General features: G+C 46.0%; 1 protein-coding gene across 3 annotated transcripts in view; it reads left to right on the forward strand.

Moving 5' to 3' along the window:
* The window catches only part of ZNF398 (zinc finger protein 398), a 34,049-nt gene extending 19,358 nt beyond the window's left edge, over nt 1-14,691 (forward strand). For all 3 annotated transcript variants that reach the window (XM_047848557.1, XM_047848548.1, XM_047848543.1), the window contains 2 exons: nt 6,084-6,197; nt 7,287-14,691. In XM_047848557.1, coding sequence (XP_047704513.1) covers nt 6,084-6,197; nt 7,287-8,440 — 1,268 coding nt within the window. In that variant the 3' untranslated portion in view covers nt 8,441-14,691. The remainder of the gene's footprint in view (nt 1-6,083; nt 6,198-7,286) is intronic.
* Nucleotides 14,692-15,058: the final 367 nt, after the last annotated feature.

Consider the following 15,058-nt stretch of genomic DNA (forward strand, 5'->3'; position numbering starts at 1 on the left):
AATATGTAGCTAGAATGGATTTGAGGATAGTAATGGTACCATGCGAGTCCCCTTCCTTTTTATGGCCAAATATCTTGGAATTAATGTTACATGCTGTCCCTATCACCATCATCTGAATCCGATGAAAGGAAAGAGAAATTGTTATACCTCCCTAGGGAATGGTCATGGATACCTATTGATGTGTTGGATAAAATTCCATACACTTAGTAGAGAAGAGTGGTGAATGGGAGAATACAGAAAAATATAATCTTGAGATTTTCTGAAGTTCTTCTTTAACTCTATTATTAGGGCCAAGTGCAGATCAGCTGTGGGGGGGGCGGGGCATGGCCATTATTTAGTCCCTAACGGTTTGAATATTGAACTCCCAAGTTTTTGCAATTCTTTGGAGAAAAACTACCCAAGAAGTTCCAATGGAATAATTACTGAAAGTCCATTATCTTTGTCCTTCTTCTAGTTCAGAAGCCATGAACTCAAGCAATGATTCTAAAATGACCCAAAAGTAAAACAAATTCGTTTTTAAGTCTTACACTTCTGGGGAGATCTCCTTGGTCATGGTTTCAGGTGCATTGCCATTAGCCCCTGTTGATGATGCCTGTTGACCCTAGTCCAGTGAGGCCATCGTTTCCTATACAAACTCAGTGATTAAAGCACATCCCAGTATGATACCCCTTAGATTTTGCTTTATCCTGTTTAAAAACAAGAATCATCCTGGGAATGATAAAACTCTGAGGTTTTAACTCACACAAATACTTAACACCTTCACCTGGCAACGTTTCCATTCCACACCTGTTTCACAAAAAGTTTTAAAAAATTTTTTAATGTTTATTTATTTTTGAGAGAGAGATGATGGAGTGCAAAAGGGGAAGGGGCAGAGAGAGAAGGAGACACAGAATCCGAAGCAGGCTCCAGGCTCCCAGCTCCCAGCTCCCAGCTGTCAGCACAGAGCCTGACACAGGGCGCGAACTCACAAGCTGCGAGATGGTGACCTGAGCCGAAGTTGGACGCTTAACCGACTGAGCCATCCAGGCGCCCCTCACAAAAAGTTTTAAAAGAAAATTTTTGTATTTTTACCAATGGTTGTTTCATGTATCAAGTATTGTTCATTGTCTGTTTAAAAAGTCAGATCTCTGTACCATTTGTAACTCAGTTTATAACACCTTTGTATATATCCCAAAACCTCAAGGTTCCAGCTCCTTTTCAGACGGCATGGGCCCTTACCTGTTTCACACACACACACACACACACACACACACTCACACACTCACACACTCACACTCCAATTTCCTCATAGTTAAAATAATATTTAACTGGTGTAGACATTAAATTTTTATATTTTCTTGTGATCAGCTTTTCTATTTTTAACTGCCTCTCAGACCTAGAACCTCAGCATTTTTTGACTTCCTCCTCATTGCTATTCAGGTTTTCTCTATTCTCTGGCTTTTCCAAAGCCTGCTGCTTGCACAAACCTACGATTTGACTTTCATTTTATGTTTCTGTAAGTATCCACCGTTGGGACTCCGCAGGCCTGTGAGGAATGTGCTCTGAAAGTTGTGGTGGCCCGGCCGGCAGCTGCCATACTGTCACCATGCAGGTTTCTGTCTCAGGCCATCACAGTATTCACGTTCTGCTCCTTTCATTTCGGGTCCAAAAGGTTCTCCGGCTACACTCCCACCACTCCCACTCCAGCATAGGACATACCACAGTATTCTTTGCATTCTGTGACTGGAGTGCCGAGACCGAATTATTTAACAAAATCAGTATGTCGTTATTTGTACTGATCTAGCTAAATGACCACAGGAACTTTTAGCATCATTATTCCACAGGAAAGGTTGGCTTCCTACGATTTCCCAAGTTCAGTGAAGATATACTTAGCCAGTGGGTTTTTTTTTTTTTAATGTTTTTATTTATTTTTGAGACAGAGACAGAGCATGAGCAGGGGAGGGGCAGAGAGAAAGGGAGACACAGAATCTGAAGCAGGCTCCAGGCTCTGAGCTGTCAGCACAGAGCCCGATGTGGGGCTCAAACTCATGGACTGTGAGATCATGACTGAGCCGAAGTCGGACGCTTAACCGACTGAGCCACCCAGGCGCCAGTGGGTTTTAATAAAGTGGAGAACTGGGTTTTTTTACCCTTCCATAACTTTTATGGTTAGCTGCTGACAAAAGATTGGACAGAATCCAAATGCCCATCAGTAGGGGACTCTTGAATAAACAATGGTATAGCTACCTAGTACAGCTCTAGAAAGGAATGAGAAAGATCTCTGTACATTAATTTATGTTTTATCTTTATTTTTGAGAGAGAGAGCGTGAGCAGGGGAGGGGCAGAGAGAGAGAGAGATACCGAATTGAAAGCAGGCTCCAGGCTCTTGAGCTGTCGGCACAGAGTCTGACGCGGGGCTCAAACTCACACACTGTGAGATCATGACCGGAGCCGAAGTCGGACGCTTAACTGACTGAGCCACCCAAGCGCACTACCTTGTAATTATTTTATATAATTAAAAAAAACAATTAGAATTTAAAAATCAAGCATAGGCTGAAATAATTAAACTATATAATTCATGTGTGACATAAATACATAAAATAGATTTCTTTCAAATGGCTTTAAAACATAATATTTGAGGTGCCTGGGTGGCTCAGTTGGTTAAGCATACGACTTCGGCTCAGGTCATGATCTGGTGTTTCGTGGGTTTGAGCCCTGCATTGGGCTCTGTGCTGACAGCTCAGAGCCTGGAGCCTGCTTCGGATTCTGTTTCCCTCTGTCTCTGCCCATCCCTCACTCATGTGCTGTCTCTATCTCTCAAAAATAAATAAACATTAAAAAAAAGTTTTTTAATAAGTAAAACGTAATATTTTAACTATATATCCCTAGAGGATATATAAAAGAGTCACAAAATAATCTCAAATCTAGTTCATATTTTTGTTTATAACATTGCTATTATTTTGACACACGTCTTCAGATAAAGCAAAGATTATATTAATGTCATTAGGAACCAAAATTTTCAAGGTAAGGGAGAGAAGATACAAGTATAAAATGAAAGGATTTAATGAAAGCCGTGTAATCTTATATATGAATCATGAATATGAATGTAAACTCATGACATTTTTTCTAAAAGGTATGTATTTCAATAGCTGTGTCCATTGAAAAGAGAAGTAACAACAACCTGTTAACTGTTGGCATCCTCATCATCCAGATTGCGGTCTCTAAATTCTGTTTCTCAGATCAGTGATTGTGTGCGTGGAACAGGAAATGTCCAGGATGAACCTGGGATAGTCTGTCATGCCAGAAATGGAAGAAACTAGATGTCTGATGATATGAAAAGACATGGAGCCGCTCTGAAGAGGCTCCCACTGGCCAAAGAAGGCACAATTTGAGCAATGGATTGAAACTCATCAAATATATTACACACACACACACCCCCCCCCGCAAAAAAAAAAGTCAAAACCACTTGAATCACATGTAGAGGTTTCTAAAGCACTGTTTTAAAAGTCTCATCGTTTTTTAACATTTATTTATTTTTGAGACAGAGAGAGACAGAGCATGAACGGGGGAGGGTCAGAGAGAGAGGGAGACACAGAATCTGAAGCAGGCTCCAGGCTCTGAGCTGTCAGCACAGAGCCCGACGTGGGGCTCGAACTCACGGACCGTGAGATCATGACCTGAGCCGAAGTCGGACGCTCAACCGACCAAGCCACCCAGGCGCCCCAAAAGTCTCATAGTTTTGATGAATAGTTCATCCTCTGGATGTCTGTAAAAAGACCCTCTTCGTTACACCTAGTCTGTCCCCTCCTGCTCTTTTCCATATATGTGTGTGGGTATAAAATCTGGAAGAAAAAAAGATCTGGTTAGATAGACTATGTTTAGTACATTTCAGCCTGTAGTTTAAAGCAGGAAGTTGGAAAGGCAACCTGCTGTGCGCACTAGAACCTGTATTTTCCTGGTCTTTCTGCATAACCTGAGAGTCTTTGGGGCCTTAGTCTTGTCCACCTCATATTTCTGCTTTAGGCACACCAAATTTCAGTGGACTCTAACTGATTTTAAAGGCACTGGGCAGAACAGTGAGTTCTCATTTGCTACAAATAAAACCAGAACTTACCTACAAGGCTTTTTTGAGAAATAGTATAGTTTGAATTTACTCTCTGTACCTTCTCAGTTTGCCAGCTTGTCCTTTTAGGCCAAAAAAGGCCATATAGGCCTTGGCTCAAATAGCAAGCACAGCTGTTTCTGTACTGACCAAATGAGGCATGTTATGTGCAAAGTGTTTGGGGGCTGTTCTTTTTTTCTTTCTAGAAGAATCCACTAGGCCTGAGGGACTTGGAAATACTATTCTTCCCTCTCCTGGGGGTTCAGGGAACAATGAGCTGTATCATTTAATAGGCAAAAGTAATATGATCTTGGGGCACCTGGGTAGCTCAGGTGTTTAAGTATCCAACTTCAGCTCAGGTCATGATCTCGCGGTCCGTGAGTTCAAGCCCTGCATCGGGCTCCACTGACAGCTCAGTGCCTGGAGCCTGCTTCAAATTTTGTGTCTCCCTCTCTCTGCCCTTCCCCCGCTCACACTCTCTCTCTTTCTCAAAAATAAACATTAAAAAAATATTTTTAGGGCCGCTTGGGTGGCTCAGTCGATTAAGCATCTGACTTTGGCTCAGGTCATGATCTCGTGGTTCGTAGGTTCAAGCCCTGCATCGGGCTCTGTGCTGACAGTTCAGAGCTCAGATCCTGGAGCCAGCTTCAGAGTCTGTGTCTCCCTCTCTCTGTCCTTCCCCTGCTTGCTCTCTCTCTCTCTCTCAAAAATAAAGAGACGTTAAAAAAAAATTTTTTTTTTTAATTTTTAAAGTACTATGATCTTTTAGAGCCTAGAACTGAGAACCTGAAAAGTATGTTTCTAAGGAGTCAGATCTGTGTTTAAATAGGCCTAAGTTGGGGCGCCTGGGTGGCTCAGTCGGTTAAGCGTCCGACTTCAGCTCAGGTCACGATCTCGAGGTCCGTGAGTTTGAGCCCCGCATCGGGCTCTGGGCTGATGGCTCAGAGCCTGGAGCCTGCTTCCGATTCTGTGTCTTCCTCTCTCTCTGCCCCTCCCCCGTTCATGCTCTGTCTCTCTCTGTCCCAAAAATAAATAAACGTTAATAAAATAAATAGGCCTAAGTTTGTAATTCTGGGAATGTATTTGTTTTTTAATTAACATCTAAGAAAAACTTGGTCAATCTTGTTTCTTCTGCCTTTTTCCTGCTATGTTTTAAAGCAGACCTTTGCTAATATGGCATTTCACCATACATATTTCCTTACTGGCAATTTATTTAACCTCTGGGGGCCCTCTCTACCGAAATGGAGAAAACATTCCCTGCTTTATTATTTCATTAAAAAGCTGTGAGAGGTGAAAACATTTTGGAAGTAAGAGTGCTAACAAAATGAAAGCACTACTGATTCTAGATTATGTCAGGGTGTCCTCTCCAAGGTAAAAACTCTGATTTGTTTTAAAATGAAAGTAGTGAGGGACACCTGGGTAGCTCAGTCGGTTAAGCAGGCAACCTTGGTTTTGGCTCAGGTCATGACTATCTCACAGTGTGTGGGTTTTAGCCCTGTGTCGGGCTCCCTGCTAGCAGTGTGGAGCATGCTTGGGATTCTCTCTCTCTCTCTCTCTCTCTTTCTCTCTCTCTCTCTCTCTCCCCCTCTCCCCCCCCCCCCTCCTCACTTGCCCTCTCTCTCAAAATAAATAAACTTAAAAAGTATTCTAGAAATGTGGGTGTGCCTAGGGCACTCATACTGTATTGAAAAAAAATGAAAATAGTGAATCAAGGGATGCTTGGCTGGGTCAGTCGACAGAGCATTTGACTCTTGATCTTGGGGCCACGAGTGAAAGTTTACTAAATAAATAAAAAAACAAAATAGTCAGGTTTCAGTATACCATGTAAAAATACATAAATATGGTTCTCTAGATGTATGCCTTTTTTTCAAAGGCTGGTTTAGTTTTGGTTTTCCAGTTGGAGATAAATATTTGGGCAAAACATAGTGTTCAGCAAGCCAACCCGATCATTTTCACTTTTGGAGTCAAGCCCTGAAGGCCATTCTCTTTTCCCCACAAATAGAGCCTGGCATTTCAACATCAGATATTCTGTCTTGGATCAAACAAGAGGAAGAACCCCAGGTTGGGGCCCCACAGGAGGCTAAGGAGAGTGACCCGCACAAGGGTGCCTATGCCGGTGAGTGAGGACTCGGAGATGCCCCCGTCCAGATTCTGCTCAGGCCAGGACTGACTGAGGAAGCGGCAGGTGGGGGCCGGGGCGGGGGGGGGGGGGTGTGTTGTGGAGGCAAGGACGGGGAAGAAGACGGGAAAGGGGGAAAAGGACACATTCAAGTAGGTGAGAAATAATGAAATCAAAGTGAGATGAATTTTATGTGTGAAAACACACCCTTTTAAGTGTAAAGACAAAGTCGATTTGTTAGAGGGAGAAAGATAAGTGCCCACAGGATGGACCAAAAGTAGGAGGATGAGGAAAGACCGAAGACCATCTGAGGATTGTGTAGAAAGGATAGAACAAAAAAGGGGGGAGGAGATGAGCCATAGAGACAAGAATGTCCTTGGAGAGGTGCAAGTGTTGACAAAGCTCTCCCGTGGGACAAAGTGATGGCAGAAGCAGCAAATAGCTTCCTTCCCAGAGATTTAGCACCATCTATATTTTGCCATCTGAATTGTAGAAGAGAATCTCAAGGTCAGAAGGAACCCATTCATATATATGACTTGATGCAGCCTGTTTGAAATATCCTCTATGCCCTGTGTTCCATTAGACTCTAGGAAACAAATAAAAAATACCAGTTGGTGCTCTTCCAGATATTTATATCGGACACCTCCCCCCCCCCCCCCCAATGCCCCAGGACTGGGCATGCCCACTGTTAAGTCTCCAGGGTGAGTGAGGTGGATGACTTCTATAAGAGAAATCAGGAGTTTGGAGAAGATCTGTCAGTTTTAGTTTAGGTGTTTAGTTGTGGCCTCCAGCCAGTTGTGAAGCCGGAATTGGGCCTTGCGAGATTGGCGTGACATGGTCGGGTGTGATTTGGGAAGATGGGAAGAGACGGATGGAGGCTACAAAAGGGAGGGCAGAATGAGCAAAGATTCAGAGCCAGAAATGACTGGATTTTCAGGCAAAGTAAAGAGAGCTAATAGTCATGAAGCATTTATCTGGCCGACCGAAGAGAAGTCAGAGTAGATGAATGTGTCATTTTTAGGCCTTGTACCGGGAGTTGCCATCAGACGACTATTGACGGGGGTGACCCTGAGTCCTTTCTTTCAGATGAGGAGCTTGTCATCAAAGCTGAAGGCCTTGCCCGAGCCTCCCTGTGCCCCGAGGTTCCCGTCACCTTCTCTTCTCCACCACCGGCAGCGAAGGACGCTTTTTCCGATGCGGCTTTCAAAAGCCAGCCGTCTGCGTCCATGGCACCTTTTGGACGTCCAGCCGCAGACCTGGCCGAAGCCTCTGAGGGACAAGTGACTTTCACGCAGTTGGGCAGCTACCCCCTGCCGCCTCCGGCCGGGGAACAGGTATTTTCATGCCACCACTGTGGCAAGAGCCTCAGCCAAGACATGTTGCTGACCCACCAGTGTAGCCACACAGGTGACCACCCCTTGTCCTGTGCCCAGTGCCCTAAGCACTTTCCCCAGCAGGCCGACCTCAGCAGCAGCTCCCAGCCCCACGCCAGTGACACGCCCCCCACCTGCCCGCACTGCGCCAGAACTTTCACTCACCCGTCAAGACTCACCTACCACCTCCGGGTCCATAACAGCACCGAGCGCCCCTTCCCCTGTCCCGACTGCCCCAAGCGCTTCGCGGACCAGGCCCGGCTCACCAGCCACCGGCGAGCGCACGCGAGCGAGAGGCCCTTCCGCTGCGCGCAGTGCGGCCGGAGCTTCAGCCTGAAAATCAGCCTCCTGCTGCACCAGCGGGGGCACGCGCAGGAGCGGCCTTTCTCCTGCCCCCAGTGCGGCATTGACTTCAATGGCCACTCGGCCCTGATTCGCCACCAGATGATCCACACGGGCGAGCGCCCTTACCCGTGCACTGACTGCAGTAAGAGCTTCATGCGCAAGGAGCACCTGCTGAACCACCGGCGGCTGCACACGGGCGAGCGGCCCTTCAGCTGCGCGCACTGCGGCAAGAGCTTCATCCGCAAGCACCACCTCATGAAGCACCAGCGCATCCACACGGGCGAGCGGCCCTACCCTTGCGCCTACTGCGGCAGGAGCTTCCGCTACAAGCAGACGCTCAAGGACCACCTGCGCTCGGGCCACAGCGGGGGCTGTGCGGGCGACAGCGACCCCTCTGGACAGCCGCCCGACCCCCCGGGGCCGCTCCTAACTGGGCTCGAGACTTCTGGCCTGGGCGTTAACACCGAAGGTCTAGAGACCAGTCAGTGGTACGGGGAAGGGAGCGGAGGGGGGGTTTTGTAAATCTCGCTCCTTTCGCGGTTCTCCGTGCCCGCTGGCCCCTGGGCCCTCCGCAGTGATCGCCGTGTGGCACGTCCGTGAGTTTGGGATCTTACACACTTGACTACAGACACGCCGGAATTTGGAACTTGACAACATTACAAGAACACCACACTTTGAAACCCAGAAAGACCTGGAAAGGGACCCAGCATCCCGATCGTTTCAAAAGTATTACCTAAGCAGAAGTTGTATAAGAATGTTACATACGAATGTTGCAGAGAGGTTAGGAAGCAAGATTTGTCCTCTGGTAATCCATCACAGGGTCCTAAGGTAATAATGATTGTGGCTCTAGGTAGGAAGAGCCTCCAAAGTTCGAAGCCCATCCTGAGGCATGAGAATGTCTCACCGAACCTCTGGTTAATTCCTTGATGGTGAGATGGTTGTTAGGAGGGAGTGCTGGAGCCTGGGTCGCGTGCGCCCCTTCCTGATACCAGCTAAAATCTGCTCCTGTGCTGATGTACTGCCTCTCCCGAGATGAGAATTCAAGACTGCCTTCCTAGGTTTCCTAGATTAATTCTTCTAATACGTTTTGTTTAATATCCGGGGAGCAAGAAGCCTGACTTTAAAAGCTTCTTAAGGAGAACAGTTCCTAACTTTGAATAGTTTGATTTGAAGAGTTCAGGCTCTTATTGGCATTTAAACTGCTAGGAGCCTTTGTGGAGGTCCTCGTTAAAAAAGCGGGAGCAGTGTCCTTAGCCCCAGCTTTAAAATCTAGAGAGCCCAGAGAAATGACAGAACAGCCTGAAATTTGTGCCTGAACCATGACATAAAAATTTATGTCAGATTTTCCTTATTTCCAAGCTAATAAGCTGGTTTTTCCGTTCCTGCTGTCTCATCTTCTTGACAGTCATCAGCAGAAAAGATCACGGCGCTTTCCAGAAGTGTTACGGAGTTTCAGAAAGTGCCCGTGGCTCTCAGCTTTCCTTTCCTCAGTAGTGAGATGATGGTGCTCTCCTGCAGCTTTCTTGAGTTACCAGTGTCTGCGTGCCCCTTCCGGCTCTCCCCATTGGCAGTGGGCAGACTGAAGGGCTTTGTGGGTCCCTGAGCACTAAGCACCAGTACAGACAAGGACAGCCCCTTCTTGCCTGTTCTGCTTTTAGGGACCTTGGCTCCCATGTGCTCGAGATCATTCAGTCAGAGGAGGGCATCGGAGTGTGGTCCTGCTACTAAGTGGCTTTGCAGTGGGACATAAGTCCCTTTCCCTGTACAGACTGCAAATTTTCATCTGCAAAATGATGAGGCTGGTGGAAGGAAAAAAAGTGAAATTAACAAAGAAATTAACAAAACTCGTGGTTCATTTCTTCTGCCAAAATTCTATCTCTAACTCTGGCTTCTCTCCAGGCGAAGCCAAATAAGACCCCCCCCAAATCCAAGCAGAGACGTTCTTGTTGAAACTTGACCAAACTCGATTTGTTTTATTCCGGCTGGGAGCCTGAGGTGGGAGAGACTGCCCTAAGTCTTGGGCTGTAACGCTGTTGATTCCTACCCTCTCTTGTTTCCCCTGAATCTTTCTCAGATGCCTGGAAACAAGGTCTGCAAGTACTTAGCACAGTTTCTTGATGAAATGATAAGGGAGGCACCCATTTTTCCCTTATCACCTAGCCCAGCCTTCACCCAGCCTAGCTATGCATAAACACCCTAGGAAAAAGGTTTTGCCCTGGCTAGCTTTGCTCCTGGGAAGGCTCTGTCTGAACATGCTGCCCTTAGAGGACAATTGCATTTATGAAACATCTGCTCTGTGGCATCCACAATACCAGGGATCACGGGAGACCTAAGAATGAGTGTGAGACCCGATTCCCTGCCATAACTTATAGTCTGAAGGCAATGAGAAAATCCAGTGTAGAACAAACCAGGACAACTGATGAAAAGAACCCCAGCATATTGGGATTAGTGCTTTCTAGTTAGAATCTAGACCAATACTATAGGTAAATGTAGGGGCTCTGGGGCTCCCAAAGCCAGGGTTCCAGCTTCACTGGTGACCTACTAGGAACTTGGTGTGAGATCCAGCTCTGGTTTGAACCTTGTCTCCTCATTAAAGGGGACAAGAATCAAAGCACTACCTTTAGGTGGTGAGTTCCCTTTTCTGGAAGGATTTGAATATTTGCCTGGGTGTGCTAGAAAGGGATTCCTACATTAGGTGTGGTGCTGGTCTAGATAACGTCAGAAACTCTCTACTCAAAGATTTAACGAGGGTACAGAGCTTGTTAATGAGAGAGACCTGTGGGTTAAAATGCTACATATACATCCCACAGTCTTTTCTGCAAGGAACTGTAGTCAGCAGGGACCCACACTCTGGCAAGAAGTTGAACACGGTTCAGATATCAATGAGGTGGTTCAAATGCCATGGCAATAGCCATGAAGCTGAATGACAGGGAATGGGCAGGGCCATGCCAGAAAGATGGAAGTCCGTGTTCTAATCCTCAGCCCCATACACACCAGGGGTTTTCGATTGTGCATTCTGGTCTCCTTTCCCTGCACCGATCCTCTAACAGGTAGAACTCCGGGCCAGCTCTAGACTTTGTTTGCTTAAGATTCCTGAGCGGATGCATAAATGTATCAGTGGAAAACTTAAGCCCAACAGAAAGGTTTCAGAGTGTGGAGAAACTTGGTCCATCGAGGGCTCTTGAGAGAGACCATTTAACTGCAGTTGAAGTAGCTGAGGATTGGTTGTCATGACCAGGCAAGATAGGAAAGACGAGAGCCCAGAAATGTGCTCTCCGTCAGTCTGCCCCTGGGCTAAGAGGTCTGTCACGTACAAATAGGCATATCCCCTTGGAGTAGATCCAGATACTGACTCTAACCAGATTCACTCTTTGCTTGCCAAGTTTTTCATCGTCACCATTAGATGAGCCTCTGTTTCAGCCACAGGTGTGAAAATAAATGGAAGTTGATTGCTTGTCTAGAAAGTGAAAGAAGACTCTGGTCCTTTCTGCTGGAAATTTAATATTGGAAACACGGTAGCTGGGCTCTGGCTAGAGCAGTGCTTTACGTAAATAAGACTGCAAGGTTCCAGTGGGAGACTGCTGGGCTGCTTTTTGGAGCGTTTTGGAAAGACTTGGGTGACCATGCCCATCTCAACCAGGATGAGATCGGATGGCTGCTCACTGGGGAATAACAAACGTTCACTGTCTCAGTCCGCAAAAACTTTGTTGATAATAAAAGACCCGGGTTCCTTTATTCATAACAAATGGGATGGAGAACCCAGTTTCTGCTCAGGTTTTCTCCGAGGAGAGTCAGAACGCCCTGGTCCTTCCCCCCCACCTTCCACCCCATATTGAAGCTTCTTAGACAACAAAAAGCTGTCTGAGGGCTGCTCAATAGCAATGAGTCAAAGCAAGTCTTTCCCCAAATGGCTCTTATAGATGAGGAACTCTGTTATCATCAGATAGGTTTCTTCTCTGTGTTTGGTGGATGCTTTGACCCTGTTCCGTTAACTCTACAAACTCACAGGGTCTATACATAGGACATCCTTTGAGTAGGGAAGTACCAGGTTCTTTAAGCAAAAGAACCTCAAGTTAGGTCAAACTGGCAGGGAGGGGAGGAGGGGGAGGGGGAAGTGCACAGCACCTTAACTAAAGGACACACGTGGGTTAGTAGAGCTTAATGGGCACAGACTCGGAGTCAGACCTGTATTCAAGTCCTAGCATCATCAGAAATATCATAACATATGCTATGTAACCATCATGAGCCTAGTTTCCTTATCTGTAAAATGGAATGACATCTAGGTCTCAAGAGGGTTTGGGGCTTAGAGGAAAAGGAAGCCTGTGTGAAGTGCTTAGCTCAGAGCCTGCCAACACAGGGGTCAGTATGGAAACTATCCAGAAAGGTTACGGGACCGACTGGAGAGACGATCCTAAGTCTGGGCTGCTCTACAGAAGCATTTAATTGCCTGATGTCTCAGCTTTTTGACTGCTGTCTTTTGCTTCTGTTTAACCTGTTCTTGTATTCTGTCTTTCCTGTACCTCCTGGTTCCCACAGGTTTCTGTGTACCTTGACCCCACGTGGCTCTGATTCTTTTGTTTTTTTCTTCAGATTCTAAAGCCTGCGATGTGGCCCAGCTCCCCTTTCTATACCAGGTCACACAGGTTTCCAGCCAACCCTTGGATTGGCTGCCCTTGGGTTGCACGCTCATCTTGGTTCAGTCAGCTGTGGTCAGGAGGAAACGTCCTGTGCTTCCTGCACCAGGGTCTGTGGGCCTGGGAATGGGCAAACGGTGGCACAGGGTTGTATTTCTGGCACCACCAGGACAGGGGACAGTCTCTGTTTCAAAGACGTCTACTTCATTAGGACTTTAAGAGACCAGAGCTTATTGTCCCTACCATAAGGGAACTAGAAGGTACTATTTATGTATCTTGCAACATGAGCAATCTCTTACCTTCTAAGGTGTTAACTCCTCCCTTTCTGGCCCGCTCTAGTTTCTTTTCAAATGTGTAACTCTGGCCATGATCCTATATATACGCATACACAATGACTTCTGTCAGCTAGGTCAAGTTGTCTCTTCAAAACAAAAAAGTATTTCACCCCTAGGGCCAATCAACCACTAAAGGAGGCAGAGAGATACGGCCCAATCAGAGAAGCCTCAGAAGCAGCGTGCTGCAATGCTCTCAAAAACTGCCAGGTACATTTGAAATATTTGATAAAGTCTCATTGAGCTATGTGGCTTTAATGGCAAAGCCATTATTTACTGTAAAATCTTGAAACTGGTCTAAAAAGTGAGCTAATAACCAAGAACACAGGCCATATCCTGTTTCGTATCCCTCACGGGCCACGTGCTGATAGGGACATGGGTGTTCAGTGCATAATCATCCAGTGGAAAGACCACCTGAGCAGGAGTTAAAAACGGGATTCTGGCCTAGCTGAACACTGTTTTCTTGATAGGGAGCAAGCCACTTAATTTGTAGGTCTCATCTTCCTAATTCTAATATGCAGACAGAACACAATGGTTCTTCCAACTCCAAAATCGTGGAATTTAAACATTTTACATCTGGGTCCTGTTTTCCTTGTCTGGTTTCTCCCCAGATTCTGCCCTGTTGAGAGATTGCATCTGACACAGTAGAATAAACACCTTGGAGAGGTATGCATTCTTAGACTCCTATTCTAACCATATTATAATTACTCCAAAGCCATACAAACTGACAAAATTCCAGCAAAACTATAACATTTTGTTTTAAATACACAGTACACATTCGACTGCATTTTACTTAAAGCACAAGAAAACAAAAAGAAGGCATACCAAAATAACAATGATGGATCTAGGGTGCTGGGGCCATTCAGTGGTTCTTTTTGGAAAGTGGGTTCTTCCTCCCCGTGTTTGTAATGTAAAATACTTTATGTCCAGCATCTATAATGCTTTTATAAGAATAAGGCTTATCGTAATGAAAAAGTTCTTGGAAAGGAAGTCAGGAGGCCAGAATTTGAATCTCATTTTGGTTTTCTCATTCCTAGTATGAGGATAATGCCCACTTTACTAACTTTACATAGGTCACTCAAATGAGGAAAGGTCTTTGAAAGCATTTTGAAACATACTGCAGGCCTAAGAAAGTGTCGACATCGATGCAGAATTACTTGTTGACCAGTTAAACAATTTCCTGGATGTTGTTGGTGCATCTTTTCGTTCAAGGCCAGGCAGCGGTTGTTTCTTCGCTTCCAGTCTGCCTGCCTGTGCTGGGGAGAAGCTGGCCCGAGACGGCAATTTGGGAAGCAGTGGGAAGAACAGTATGTGTGAGCAGAGACTGAAAACAAAGCTTGATGCAGAAAGTGTCAGACCTATCTATATAATGCGTTCACTTCTACCAGCAACTTATGCCAGATAACCAGTTTTATGTATATGAGGAATTGTAACAAATTAGAAAGGCGGGCACATTACTGGAGAGACCGGGCTAAACAGGCTGAATTCAAAATCAAGGAAGTACAGAAAGCAGTCTACATACGGCAGTTCTTGGCGTTGAATTGTAGTTGTAAAAAAATTGTGTAAGAGAAACAATATCTACAAGCCAAGCTCACTGAGTAAACAGCAGGATAAAAACAATGGACAAGAATAGTTCAATCAGTCCCATGTTTATTAGCCAATAAGTACTAATTCGGGATGCTCATTGCCACAGGGTGATCCTGTAAGGCGGAGACAGGCACACTGTTTTGATCTCGGCTGAACGTGAGACGAAGCCGGGGACCTTAAAAAATAAATTTGTGCCAGGGCCCACCCTGGCATGGTCTAATTTGCCTGGGGTGGAGCCTGGGTGTTTTGTTTTTTTTTAAGTCCCCCCCCCCCCCCCCCCCACGCGATTCTAATGTGCCTGCAAGTTTAGAAGATCCTAGAACAAGAAAGTGAATTCTTGGACTGGAAATGAGCAGTTAGCCTGCTTTACTGGAGCAGGGAGCTGTGGATCAGAGATTCATAAAGGGTCACTGAATCCACAACGGGCCGTCCTAATTTCGTAGGAAGTAAGGCTGTGGGCATGGTGGTTGAAAAAGTTCTGACTGATCGCAGTCGGTAGGACCTCTAGAGGCCGCGGGAAAAGCCGCATTCTCTCTCCTGCGCCCACTGCGGGCTCTGGCCAGAGAGACCGGGTGTGTGACACACTG

This window comes from Prionailurus viverrinus, chromosome A2, assembly GCF_022837055.1.
Source record: "Prionailurus viverrinus isolate Anna chromosome A2, UM_Priviv_1.0, whole genome shotgun sequence".
Classification (NCBI taxonomy): domain Eukaryota; kingdom Metazoa; phylum Chordata; class Mammalia; order Carnivora; family Felidae; genus Prionailurus; species Prionailurus viverrinus.